The sequence below is a fragment of the Musa acuminata genome, chromosome BXJ2-10, assembly GCF_036884655.1.
Source record: "Musa acuminata AAA Group cultivar baxijiao chromosome BXJ2-10, Cavendish_Baxijiao_AAA, whole genome shotgun sequence".
NCBI classification, from domain to species: domain Eukaryota; kingdom Viridiplantae; phylum Streptophyta; class Magnoliopsida; order Zingiberales; family Musaceae; genus Musa; species Musa acuminata.
In genome coordinates this window covers 25018366-25033112 of record NC_088347.1, presented here as the reverse complement: position 1 = coordinate 25033112, position 14747 = coordinate 25018366, and the positions used below count along the sequence as shown (strand labels likewise).

At 38.1% G+C, this 14747-nt stretch overlaps 1 protein-coding gene and 1 long non-coding RNA gene across 2 annotated transcripts; both read left to right on the top strand.

Annotated features, from left to right (window-relative positions):
- The first annotated feature begins 8187 nt into the window (after positions 1-8187).
- On the top strand, positions 8188-9465 carry LOC104000740 (zinc finger A20 and AN1 domain-containing stress-associated protein 5). Its single transcript, XM_009422858.3, has 2 exons — positions 8188-8406; positions 8685-9465. The coding sequence occupies exon 2, from the start codon at positions 8732-8734 to the stop codon at positions 9224-9226; it is 495 nt and encodes a 164-aa protein (XP_009421133.2). The 5' UTR covers positions 8188-8406; positions 8685-8731; the 3' UTR covers positions 9227-9465.
- Positions 9466-12596: 3131 nt separating this feature from the next.
- LOC135625585 (uncharacterized) lies at positions 12597-13474 on the top strand. Its single transcript, XR_010492123.1, has 2 exons — positions 12597-12680; positions 13185-13474. It is a non-coding gene; the product is annotated as an uncharacterized LOC135625585 (long non-coding RNA).
- The last annotated feature ends 1273 nt before the right edge of the window (positions 13475-14747 follow it).

The following is a 14747-nucleotide window of genomic DNA, read 5'->3' as shown; positions in this document are numbered from 1 at the left end:
TACGTTCAATTATTATATATTATACTCTGATTAGGTGATGTGAAACTAAAGTATTAGAATTCAATTAGTGCAAGACAGTTCGTGAGATAAGAACAATGATAGGCACAGCAATGATTCCTATTAAAAGAATAGCAAATGGACCACGATTGGATGACACTGATGGCGGAAGACTCGAAGGCGTGGGGAGGATTGTCGAGCCTCCGAAAGGTGGCCACAGCGAAGGCGTGGGGAGACACAATTGCAGCACGCGTGAGATACCAGCCGAACTTGACGATGCCATCCACCTCGGCACGTACGAGATGCGCGTGGGAGCAAACCCACGTGCGCGGGATGATGGTGCGGGGTTCGGCCGACCCTCCAAAGCGCTTTCGAATCAAGTGGGCGAAGGGTGGGCGTTCCGATTAGGCGTCGACCGACAAGAGCAGCGGCCGCAGGCACGAGTGGCGGGTGGTGGCGCCGTGACGGCAATTCGGCACACGCCGTCGGCCATTGCCTTTTGGCCGACATTTACTCGGATGTGGTTGTCACGTCGACGTGATGGCCCGAGCGCCGCCCACTGCCAGTACGCCGTCCTATTCTACTTCCAAGCTGTAAACATATTGCTTAGAATAATATACGCACACGTCATGGGAGGTACGTTAATGCTTCAACTAATATTGGATTTTTAAGCGATCACAGCACACATGTCAAAATTAGATATATTATAAATATGGTTTAATTTTTTGGTTAAGGAGATGTTCCTTACGATGCATGATTTTTTAGAATCTTTCTTAATGATGTGTCATGATTCCTCTGGTACGATCGATCATAATCACCTCACCTCCATGAAAAATTATGAGGGAGTTCAAAAGAGAGGAAAGCACGAACAACACCTACAAACCTCGCTCTCGTATTCCTTGTTATAAATTGTTTAAATTAAAAAGAAAAAAATTTAAAATATTTATTTGAAAAGATATTTTTTTATAGTTATTTTGATAATTATTTTTCTATCTTTTGAGAAAATATCTATAAATAGATATTTGAGGGTAAATTATTAATATCTCTTTTTCATACTCTTCTTCTTTACTCTACAAGTGATTGAATTAGATATTATCTAATTCCTCCTTAAAGATTCTTTATTGTTTGCTCAATACAGATCTTCTAAAGACTTGTCGTATCTACTAAAACTATTTGCATCAAACCCATAGTAATCTTATTGATAAGAGGGTGCAAATAACGTTTTTAGAAAAGTGTTTATACACGTTTCAAGTCTAAATATCTTTCCTAATGTTTATTATTTGTTTCCATAATGTTTTTATCTTCTTCTTTGTTTTTATTTTTTCCAACATTCCTTCTCTCAAGGCGAGCCCCTCCTATGATTAAGTGGCTATCTTTTATGTTAGAGATTAAACTCTACTATCAATCTCTCTCGCTTCCTTTTATTTTATTTCAAGTTCATGCTAGACTTCGAACTCTCCTATCAACACCTATCTTATACTCCTTATAGAAAGTCTCCAGCATATTGAAAGGGTTGTGATTGGATTCATGGAACCACGCAACATTAAAATGAGATATGTTGATTCTAATGGTTGCCGCATGGAGAGATGATATATATCTAATGGAATTCAACCATATAAACTCCTTTACATACTAATTTTTATACGTTAATTTAATGGGCAACTAATAATTATGCAGAACCTCTTATAGTTCTCTCCGCTTTAATCATCTAACTATTATTTTGTATAAAATATTTATTAATATCTTCGTCTTGTTTGAATGATAGATTCAACATATTATAATTTTTTTAGTTTTATTCATTTTATTTAGTTATGGAATTATTACAACTTTCGTTTTTTATATATTAAATTTAAAATAAATTTCGTTTATACTCTTGTCAACCAAATTACCATCATCAGTAGTTAACATACAACATGATTATATTTCTTATATTGATTATTAAGTTAATCTATTACAAAAACATGGGAACTCATAGACAAACCAAATTATTGTTGAATCTCCTAATTTTTTTTAGTGCATATTAATATAGATATATATATTCCATCAAATTTAACACTTATCATATCACTTTTTGCTAGAATTCTTATAACTAATTTGTTTAATTCAACAAACATATACACGATTACTGATCTATTTATTTATTTACTTATGCTAACTAGCAAGCCTCAATATAATTGCCCTAAAACAAATAAATATGTAATGTATATATTAGGAAATATAAATAAAAAATACTTATAAGATCTTAAGCTACTCTTGGACTTAAATTTATAGACTTAAAACATTCAGACTTGGATGGATCTCCACATGTAAATGCTACATGTTGATAAGTGTGGAATAATAATTTAAACCAAGAGATCCCTCTCTTTAAAAGATAAAAAAAAAATCTATTTTTTAAAAGATAGATATACTTTAAATATTAATACTCTTCCTTGAAATATACTCTTAGAGCTAAGTTTCAGCTTACATCGAATATCTTCAAATGATCATTTAGAAAGAGATTTAATAAAGATATTTATGATATTATCTTTGCTTTTGATCTCCATGACCTTAATGACTATTGGAATCATCTTTTTTCAAATAAAATAATATTCAATTTCAATATAGTTGGTTTTTGCATGATAAATTAGATTTAAAGTTAATTTTAAGACACTTTGATTTGTAATCAATTTTAAAACCCTTATCTCTATAATTGTATCTAATTAACTTATTTAAAAGATAAAATATAATAAAATATATATTTTAAATTTTAACATATTGTTAGTTGATCAAAGACTTGTATTACAAGTTTAATATTCATTTACTACCTTTCCTAATTGTATTATATTGCTGCATATTCATAGGTATATCTTATTTGTAACTTATCGAATGATCAAATTTGGGAAACATCTTGATGAATACTTTTATGTGGACTGATTCGTCTTTAGGTGGGTTGATGGCTTTCATGGGCTCCAAAACTTGGAACTTGGACCCATCTCGCATCAGCAATATACCTCATTCAGAATCCTTCTAATCTCTCAAGTCATGCTTTGAGGATTCTAGAAAAAGACTGACCATATTTTTGATTTGCCTCCGAAGCTATATTTTTTGATTCGACATGACCTTCAACGATTAGATGAGGAAAAACTCCTAACTAAATATATATAGAATGAATATTTTGACTTTTCTTTTATGTTTATATATGAAATAATTAATTTTGATTAAATAGAAAACTAGTGGTTCATGTTCCGTAGGCCCGAGTACATGACACTTATATATGATCTCGAAACTCGAGACTTATTACTGATGCAATAATGAATTAACGATATATCGAGATGATTCAATATCATCTTATAAATGTAACATTCTAGTTTATTTTTAATATGCGGTAGAAGAAAAAAAGATTATATAATCCCTTTTTTTATGATTAAATCTTAAGGCATCTCACATTCAAATCTCAAGAGTGAATTTTTTAGAAAAATATAATATAATATAAATCATATAATTCAATGTATTCTAGTTACAAACTTATTTAGTGATATAAGAAAAATAGTACGTAGACAACTAATTGACCCTACACAAAGATGTCAACTAATTGATCAATGTGTTATATAGCTAGTGCATGAGATAGACGTTTAACGTTTGAATAACATTTGAAGGTTCGATAAAACTACTCGTTACAAAATAATTGTACGCTAAATGCATACATAAACAAATATCTTCCCTAAAAGAATTCATCTATGTCCATTGATCATCGGGGCATGCTAGCTATCAACCTAAATAGTCATAATCTCAAAGGAAAATCGTACTTTACGGAGTATAACTAGATATTGAAGTATCTTTTCTCTTGAACGATGGACTATGCTATTCAAACCTTTTTCTTAATCCTTTCTTTCTCAAAGGAAGAATACTAAATCCTTTTTCCATTATAGGAATTGGAAGTACTCATATCACCATTGATAATTTATACCCCGTTCTCTAAAACTAATACGATTAAAATCTACTACCATACTAATAATTTTTAGTGTGAGGCAAGAAAAAGAAACTCTAGGAACTAAAATAACTATGTGGTAGCACCTTTTAATAGATTGCATGGTAACTTTTGTAGTTGTCACCGTTCCTATCATGATGGTGATGAGCCACCTAAACCTCATTTTGATATGACGATCGGATGGGTACCACATGAACCATTAGTGCATTCGAAGATGAATCATTCTTCTTTGTAGTATAGTTTAGGATATGTGACGAAGCCCATATGAAAGTTATCATGTCTTCGTGCAACCCAACCCTTCAATTATAGTGTCTTCGTTAGAAAAGCTAAAGCCATCTTTTTGGTAGAGATATATAAAATCCAAAGCTTTTTTTGCCGATACATCACTTTGTACCAAATTCGTTCTTAGCAAACTCCAATCCACTGCCAAAGCAATTGGTAGAGTGCTTGTGGGCTTCCCCCCGTTCACTCCTACTCTAATTTGAAATCAAAAGTACGATGTGACTAATTAGCATGTATTTAAAAATGATATAATTAAAACTCAAGGCAAACCGCATGTCACACGTGAATTCATCAATTTTGGATGACTTTATATGACTTCCCACAACGATGGTCGATGGTGAGGACTTAGTTTTTTCCTTTTTTTAGTGTGGATCAATTTTGTTTCCTATATCTTTTGGTTTGTAGTCTGAATAATATGTTGGGAAGAAAGATGTGGGGGGCAAATTAAATATTTTTATTCTATAAAAATTAAGATTATTCATGATCTTTGTATTATCGTATCTTTATCTCACTCTTTTCCTCGTTCGCTCTCGACTCACTTTATCTTTATGTTACCCTTCGTATTTTTATTGTTTAATTCAATCCTATTTCTTAAAAAAAAATATTTTTATCTTTTTTTAAAGAGTTTCTCCGTTGATACCTTCTCTTTATTTGAAGGTTCAAAATCTCTTTTCCATAGTATCATTGGCAATGAAAATAAAGGAGGGTGACGAAGGGAAAAGTATTGAATCGATTGTTGAGGGTGAGAAAGGGAGTTAAGTTGGATGATAAAAACGTAGAGGATCACGTTAAGAAGAGTCGAGGGTGAGATGGAGAGGTGTGAGCACAATGAGGTTGAGATGATTACGTAGAAACAACAAGATCTTGTAATGAAACAAAAGCGATGATGAAAGATAGAGATAGTCGTGATAAGACAAAGACGATGATCGATAAGATGCAAATCAAGAATAGTTTTATTTTTTAGAATATAAAGATTCTATATAAGATTAAAATAAAAAATAAAATATTTTATGAGAAAAGGGTGAATACTAGATATTTTATTTTTGAGAAGGAAGTTGCCAAAATACCGAGGAGAGAGAAACCCGTACCCACCTCGGGTGACGAGGCAACCAAAAGGCAGCGATAGATTCCCTTCGACGAGGATCGCGTCACTTCTGACAGCCGCACAGCCTCACAACTCCCGGCGGGCCCCGCGAAGTGGATGGATAAGAATGAAATTTTAAGTGGGCCCCATTTGCCGGTATACGACGTAAGCTGCATTGTCGCTGTACTCGTTTCGGATCCACTTCGAAGACGCACTCGCGCTTAGCGAGGTACCACATACCCAAGCCAACTAGTACTCCATCGCGTGGGCCCCAAGAATTAGCTCGAACCTTTTCTGCCCTTGCTTTACCTACCCTCCCCCATACCTGACGTTTCGCCCTTCGGGACCGATTATAGTTTCCCAATGAACATCCAGGTATAGGAGTGGGTACATCTCAGAGAAGTGTCTGAATCCGTCGTCGTCCACCCGCGCCGCATGCCATGGTCGTTTAGGGCGGAAACAGAAATGTAAGAGTCGGCGCGGTGTACCCACGATTGGCACCACCGCCCAACGTAATCACAAAGGTCGCAGCGTCGCCACTTATAAGAGTGGTTGGAAGAACATTATCCACCTCACCTGGAACAATAATGATATTATTTATATATATATATGAACATAAATAATGATGTGTAATAAAAAGGCGAAAGTTGATGCATAATTCAACAGCGTAAACGACATACCACATTAAAGTTGAGTGCAGTTCATACGAGAGAATGAGGTCAACAATGATTGATTCTTTTTTCTTTCATGGTCGGCCGGTCCATCCGGATAAGAACCACCAACATGGACATAAAAGCCATATTACTTTTCCGCCTTATACTTTGGACGGTGGAGAGAAAAGAACGAGAGACGAGAGAGAAATGGATTTGGTTACTGATCAATTAAGCGCATAGATAGAGAAGGCAGTGGTGGGCTTTTATTTGATTATAAATCTCTTTTTGAAATCTTAAACCATATCAAATGATATTCCAATTCGAATATCTCAATAAAAAATATAAATCTTAAGTATAAAAAAGAAAAAGATTTTTGTTTTGTTTTGTTTTGCTTCTATCGAAAAGAGAACGAGAAGATATTTAATATTCTCTTCTCGGAATAAATACAAAGAGGGCAAATGATCTTCTAACTTATAATATGATGATGATGATCGTTATACAGAGATTTACTTTATAAAGAAAAAGTTACATGAGTTGCAAGTGGGGATTTAGTTTCTATTTAGGTGCATGTTATTTTTGTTGTTGGAATATGAAGAAAAATATTGCTTCTAAAATATTTTCTCTAATAAATCTAATAAGTTAAGAGATATATTATTTATGAAAGGATGTTCAAGTTCTTGGCTTTAATTTGCATTAACTAAGTTTTTTTTTCGTTGTATCTAATTATTCTTATATGCTAAAAAATCAAAGGAGTTTCAATCCATTTAAACTTATGTTGATTCACTTGATTATTTCATTGATTCCAGGATATTTTTAAGTATTTATGATAAACCTTTTCCTTGTTCGAATCGTGAATATGTTTATCGACTCAACAAATAGCTATATAATTATGATCATTTCTCGTGTCGGTGACTCGTATATTTCCTATGTATTTATTTCGATGGGTCACCATCCAATGTATAAATAATTATAGATTCTTGGGCATGATAAGACATATTATTTGTTACATAATTTAGATCATGATAAAAGGATCTAACGTATAAATCATATGTCATATTATCATTAGTATCACATCGATTCAAACATCTAATACATCAATGATCAACATCTTGACACTTATATGTCATAGTAGATGATCCTTCGTTATTATTATACAAAATCATTCAATCGTTCATTTTCTCCTAATTATTAGAATAAATTATTATAAAAAGATCTCATATGCTTACTTATTTTTTCATCTGTTCTCTTATTTTTTTAAACTAATAATTTACTTAATTTTTTGAACTATCAAATCCATGTACTACATAAAAAAAAAATATCGAGCTTATCTTGATTTAATTTTTTAGAAAATTCAAGACAACAAAAGCTTACAATTATCTTTAACCTCAACGAGTTAAATAATCGAAATCTACTTATTTCTTATTTGGTATAATCAAGCATCATCTTTGAACAAAGTTTCGATCTACCTTGACTCACCTTAATGATCGGATTTCCTAACTAATTTAGAAATTATAAATAAAATAAAAAAAATTTATCTTCGCCTTTGCTCAATAATAATAATACCATGTCACACAATTGTTTAATATAATAAGTATTTTGAACAAACCAATAACGCTAAATGACAATTATAATTTTTCACCTAAATTCATCCTGCCAATTAAATCCGTCACTTGCACTGTCCAAATTAAACATTTCCTAAGATCTTTGATGTGACTCTATTATTGGACACCGAAGAAGCTGCGCGTGACTTCGAGCGTCCTTTTGAGCTGCATCTGGTTTGAGATCAACCCGACTTCTAGATTAGTGGTGTTTGGGTTAGCCCATCAGACACCTCTCTCCCTCACCTCCAAGTTTGGATCGAAACGTGGCGCCCACAGATGACAACCAATCAGAAGCCGTCACGAGGGAACTCACCGTCGACGCTGATCGGGTTCGGACAGGCGATCCGCGTCCTTCGCCGTGCCCGTCCCGCCCCCAATTTTACCCACGAAGGGAGGAGGGGAAGGCAGATCAGGGGGAGGTGGAATCATCTCCGGCCCCACCAAAACCCACCCCCTGGTTTCTGAGAGACGACGCCACGTACTCTCTTTTTCCCGATACCCAAAAAAATCTCCGGTGCTGCGCGCCCACCTCGCGTCCGGCTTTATCTCCCCCTCTTTCTTTTTCGCTTCCATTTTGTTATTCTTTTTATCATGTAGAATCCCTAATTCTCTCTCTATCTCCATCTCTGACCACCTCTTTCCCTATATTACAACCCAGCCCGGAGACCCTCTTCCTCCCATAGCCAGGCTGCTGCCTCCTCCCACTCCCGGACCCTTTTAATCCTCCGCGAAATCCTATTCTTCTCCTCCCCTCCTCCCTTTGGAATCGGCCACGCGGTTCAAGGCACCGATTTGGTGTTCGCCTTGTTCTCACATAACAAGGTGCCGTTTTCTCAATCTCTCTCTCTTTCTCTTTTTGTGGTTGTGGAGATCGTTGAGACGGTATGCCATGCGCATGTTTCTGATGGGATTCCTTGCTGTAGAGGTTGTTTGAGCTTTTGGGTTGTGGTGTTGCCTTTTTCTTGAACCGGAAGCAATGGATTTTGTGGATCCGTAACGCCAAAGATTTGTCTTTTATATTATTGTCAGAGGGAGAAAAGGGGCGGATTTGGTGGTCGATCTATAATATTTGATGTGTGCTTGCTATTGGTCGCGTGCAGATTGACCGGCCGAGCGATTGATCTGAAAAGAAAGGGGAGGGAGGAGAATGGCGGAAGAGCAGCGATGCCAGGAGGGCCACCGCCTCTGCGCGAACAACTGTGGCTTCTTCGGGAGCCCCGCGACGCTCAACCTCTGCTCTAAATGCTACCGCGATCACCGCCTCAAGGAGGAGCAGGAGCGACAGCAGCAGCCGGCCTCTTCTGCCGCCGCCTCTGCGATGCTCACCGTCGCGAAATCCTTCCCTGCCTCTTCCCCAGCCGTCGTCGTGGTTGACGAGGAGGTGAGCGGCGCCTCCGTCCCGGCCGCCCCGCCGGAGGAGACGGAGAAGAAGAAGAGCGCGGCGGAGGGGCCGAGCCGGTGCGCGAGGTGCCGCAAGAGGGTGGGGCTGACGGGGTTCCAGTGCCGGTGCGGGGCCACCTACTGCGGCGTCCACCGGTACGCTGAGCAACACGACTGCACGTTCGACTTCAAGGCGGCCGGCCGCGCGGCCATCGCCCGCGCCAACCCCGTCGTGAAGGCCGACAAGCTCCACAAGATCTGAAGAATCTCCACCCTCCGTCTCCCCCTTCCCCCGGCTCGATGGACGGCCCCGATCTCGTCCCGGAGGAGACCCCACTCCCTTGTGATATGATGATGATTGACGGCTTTCTGGTGGATTGCTTTCTCCATTTCTTTTTTTCTTTTTTTCTTTTTTCTTTTTAGGTGCTGGTGGTGGTTAAAAAAAAGCCTGGAAAATGTAAACTATTATTAATTAGTAGTTCCCACTTATTTCTCTTTTAATATATATATATATATTTTTTTTTTCTCTCTAAATCCTAAATAATAACGTCATGACGGATGGAAACCTCGTCGTTTCCGTGTGCGGTCAGGTTGGTCACGGCTGACGACTCGGTCTCGTGTTGACCAGGCGGCGTCAACGAGTCCGTGGGGACTCCCCGCCGACGCGAGACGGCGGCGTCAGCGAGTCCGTGGGGACCAGCTGCCGACGCGAGACGGCGGTGTGCAATCGAATCGGTCATGACCGGCTCAGGGGAAGGCTATTTGTGGCGGACGGTTGGCCGCCGTCGTAGATCTCCTGTACTGTGCATTGGCAGGCAAATTTATGGCCTTCATTGATGGCACGATATAATTGCATACGTTACATTATGGTGCTCACAATGTTGCGCGGTAAAAGAAGCCAAGGGTTGGTAGCGTGTGCACGGGGACGCCTTAAACAAAGGTGGCATTCGCATTAGCATTCGCGTTGATTGATGGTCATCATGGGGCAAAGTCTCCAACCATTAAGCTTCGTGTGCGTAAGATGCTCTCAATGAAAACACTATTAGGCATATAGATTACACAATTGACAGCACATCGCAGTAATACGCTTAATCTACGTGTGTACTTTGGTTGGTATGAGAAAATTTTCACGGATGCAAAAAAAAAAGAGAAAAAATTGCATCTGGACAAACATTTAAAAAATCATCTAAACAAAAGGTGAAACTTTGGACAAAATGAAGTATAAATTGTTTTTGAGACTAATCATGGGGTTGCCACATGGTAATATGTGAGCAAGTCATATGACAACAACGAAGTAAAAAGGAATAGTAACACTCGTTATGAGCGATGGACGCATGATACATGGGTCGTATTGCACATTTTACGATATAAGCGATCAATGTGATGATAAAAGTTATGACTCAGTGAGATGAAACGATAAAGAAGCATGGTAAAACCATGATTTGTGATTTAAATGTGTTAATATTTTTGATCGTTTTATATTTTTTCATAAAGAAATAAAAAAAATATTATTTAAATTTTTTAAATGAATATATAAATTAATTCGTGAGAAAAATCAGCAAAATAAGAAATATTTTTAATCCAAATCATTTTATAAAAAATGTTGAAATAGAAACTAATTACATTGAGTTTGGGGTGGGTTATAAGCTATTTGAAACATCTAGAAAAGCATGTCCCATTATAACCAAGCTTAAACGACTAGCAAAACCGCCCCATTCTCAGTGTAATTATTTATGATTTATTTCTATTCTTAAAAAATAAAAAATTCTAATTCGTATAAAAATATCTTTCACATTTTGTTGATCTTTTTTCATAGATTAATATAATCTTTAGCAATATGTTTTATTAAGGAGAAAAATATTAAAGTCATAAAAATTATCAAACCTTTTCATGCAAAAAATCACAAATTATAGTTTTACCCATATTTCTTCTTCACCATTCCAACTAAGAGAATCATGCCAACCTTATGCCAATATTTTTCTTACTCGTCTCGCTCTCATTGCTCGTAGTTAGTATTACTCTATTTCTCTTCCTTATGTTAATATCGCGCTTGCAACCTATAATGCCACATGGCAACACTCATGATTGGTTTGAAAAACTATTTATACCCGTCTTTTCTCAACTTTTTTAAACAATTCATTTTACATTATTCCCTTTATTTTATTCAAATTTCACCTTCGATTTCTTTGGTTCAGACATAGCATAATCAATCCTTTAATTATATTATAATTTTTTTTACGAAAGATAAATGATAAAGATGAAATTCGAGTTTAAGAACTTCGTTTAAATTATCAATATATTTATCAACCAAGCTAACTGATATCGTTATTATATTATGAGATCGAAGAAATATGTTTAGGATGGCGATTATATATTTTCATATTTTTTAATCCTAACTTTGTATTTAGTTTATTTAATACTAATTTTCAAAATTTAATTCCTAATGTGACACGTTGCTTATGATGAGTGGGCTATGTGTTCAATGGCACCTGCAGAGCTCGCTCTTTTGCAATGGAAGATCAAATCCTTGTTTCCTGCTCGAAAGATCAAGACAGTGGAATCTGAACTCTCTGCCCTTTCCCCTCCAAGTTGTGCTGGCAAATCCAGAGAAAGCTCTTCGGCCGGCCTTTATGTCCATCCCAGTATGACCCACTCATCCTCATTGCTTTGCCAGATCTTCTTCGCCTGCGCAGGAGGCGCAAATGATGGCGGAAAGTACCACAATCCTCCTGCCGGAAGCTGCCATGGAATGATACAGTCTGTGCTTTTTGACTAGTTATCGAGTGCAGCACTCGAGTGCCGAACTCAATCATCTCTGTTCCTGGAGCCATGCAAAAACTGATCGAAACCCTACACTGTGTTTGCCGCAGCAATGGGCCATCAGCTCGCCCATCCACCCACATGCAAACACTGCCTTGGTTTCAATCCTCGATAGTTGTGTGGAAAGAGGGGCTACAGATCACCTCGAGTGTTGCCGCCATGCATTTACCTCCTAGTCTTCGCCATCATGTTGTTCCAGAGTAAGCCAACATGATCATGGTGCTGCCATCTCAAAACCTGCCTCATTTCTCTCCTACTCACCCCGCAGTAATTGAAGCCTCCACCTATTTGTTCTTCTTTTTATGCTGCATTAAAAGAAGAAATAAGGAAAAGAAAGAAATAATAATAATAATAATAATACTACGTTACCAAAATTGCAAGACATTTCTTTCACCAAGAACAGCTGCTGCAGTCTTTCGACATCCCCTTCCTCTTCCTGGGATATTAGGAGGAATGTAAGCGGTGACCACACCATGAGAAACGGCTTTGGGCGTTTCCAACGAAATCGCTCAGAGCCGTTTCTCGTGTTGCGGTCACCCCGCGTATATTCCCACTAATGCCCCTTTCAGAGAGCCACCCCACCATCACGTGACCCATTCTCAAATCTCCTCCCGGCCGCCCGCCCGCCTCCCTCCCTCTCTTTGCTCGCTTGCTTACATTCCCACATGCATGATTCCTGTGCCTGCCACCATGAGTGTGTCTGTCAGCCAGCCACAGAGAGAGAGAGAGAGAGAGAGAGAGAGAGAGAGAGAGAGACGTCCCACCAATGCCCATCTTGCATCCCATATAAACCCCACGCCCCACCACCAAAAGGCCACCAAGCAACTTCTTCTTCTTCTTCCTCTTCTTCTCTTCCTCTTCTTATCTAGTTTTATCGAAGACCCACAACCCAAAAGGTGATCACTTTTGTAGGAACTCATGCAATTCCTTGTTATACAGCTCTTCTTCTGTTGGGATAGAATCTTCGAAGAGTCGAGTCTTCTGATAGAAGTGTATGTTGGCTTTGACTCTGCCTTCTCCAGTTTCTCTCCTCCTGATGGGGATTACCTCTTTAAACCATTTTCTTCCACAATTAACCCAATGTTGTCCTTCCCTTCTTTTCGTGTCTAATTGTACGACTTCATGTTAGTCTCTCCATCACACACACAGACATGGCTCTAACCTGTTGAGATCAACTTTTGCTTTAGATATGCATGTTTTGATTTGTTGGCAGTTGGATTTCTGGTGTGGCTTTTGTTCCTTGTAGATTTTTCTGTTGCAGTACCTCGACCTTTTCTTCTTCTTTTCGGGAAAAGCAACAGGTCAATTGCAAATATAGATCTGCTTTGCTGCTTCTTTCACTTTCAATTGAGCACTGTCGTAGCCAGAGTTCTATAAACTAACATACATACTCTATGCAGGCAAGTCATGGAGAGGCTCAACACCCAACTGTACTTGCAGAACTGCTACATCATGAAGGAGAACGAGAGGCTGAGGAAGAAAGCACAGCTTCTCAACCAGGAGAACCAGGCTCTCCTGTCTGAGCTGAAGCGGAAGCAGAAGCAGACGCTGGCCAGCACCAGTGCCACCTCCAATCCCAGTCCCAAAATCCCAGACCTCAACGCTACTCCCCCATCATCCACCATGACCTCCAGCAAGCACTCAACTTAGTAGAAACATCTCTTCTACAGGACTTTTAATCTTTTTTGGATGTTTTGGCGTGGTGATAGATTGTGTGCATCCTACATATGTAGCTAGATCGGCAGGAAATGAAGCAGTCATGTATGTGATTGTTTCTAAAACTTTGTCCGAACAAGAAATATTTCCCTCGTTAAAAATGATGCACTCAGGATGTCCAGAGTTACCATCGTACCTGAACGAAGTCATCCCCAGTCGAACAAGAACTCAGCTGCATTTGAAATGGCCTGCAAAGAAGCTGCATATGAATCGTGTGGGACCAAGGATGTACAAGCCAAGCAAGGATACTTTGTAACTCCAAGAACACAGCATTGCAATCCGACATGTGAAATAACAGGGATTCAGCTATGTAGATCCAAAATGCAGAGGAGAGGGTGATGGGTCAAAGAGTGATGATATATGTGACGTAGATTCGATGTGAGGTCCAATGAAAATGACAAGGGAAGAAGAAAACAACAAAAAGGTTGACCAAACACCCACCAAGCTCTCAGTCCAAAAGTCCCATCAGACGTCCCACGCCTCCGTGCAATCATCACGTCAAAACAAAGAAGCCTCTAAGAGTCAAAGGCTCCAACCCTCTAAATATTAACTGCATATATAATATGCTAACGATTGAGACGTCACCTCAAAGGCTATACGAACAATCAAGTTCTGTTTAGAGGCAAAGATCGAGATAAAATGTTTTGCAAGTTCTGTATGGGAATCAGAATTTTAGAACATAACATCCTTTCTGCTAGCATCATCTCCTAGTAATATATCTCTAATTAGATATAACAAGTCCCTATATAAAGAAAATGCTTCTGATGCACTACACTGATTTTACTTATCTAAATTCTCAAAAGTAGGGTCACTTAAGAAACTAATCCTGTGGGTTCATATTCCAACAGGTTCCTAAATCCATTGCACTGGATAAGACAAGCTCATTGTAAGGATCAAGAATTTTCTACTCCTTCTCAGATTAAAAATTACCATAATTAGAGTTCTGTTTGATTTGAATTGATTTGTTTCCTTGTTTGTGTTATATAATAAACGAAAGTTAGTAAAGAATTGAAAATTGCTTCCTTAATTGTGTGGGTTAGCTAGAAAACTAAATAATTAATTAATCCAAAATTAAAATATTTTTCGTATCTTGAGGGGAATGCCCCTTCCTCTCTTATATAATGCTGCTCGACCCTTCTCTTTTATTCATCAATGAGTCAAGAGAAGAAGCCTAACAGCAGGAGAGGGACCTCCATCCTGAAGGAAGGTAGGTCACCCCGCTCATAGCCGTTTCGTTTCGGAGAGCC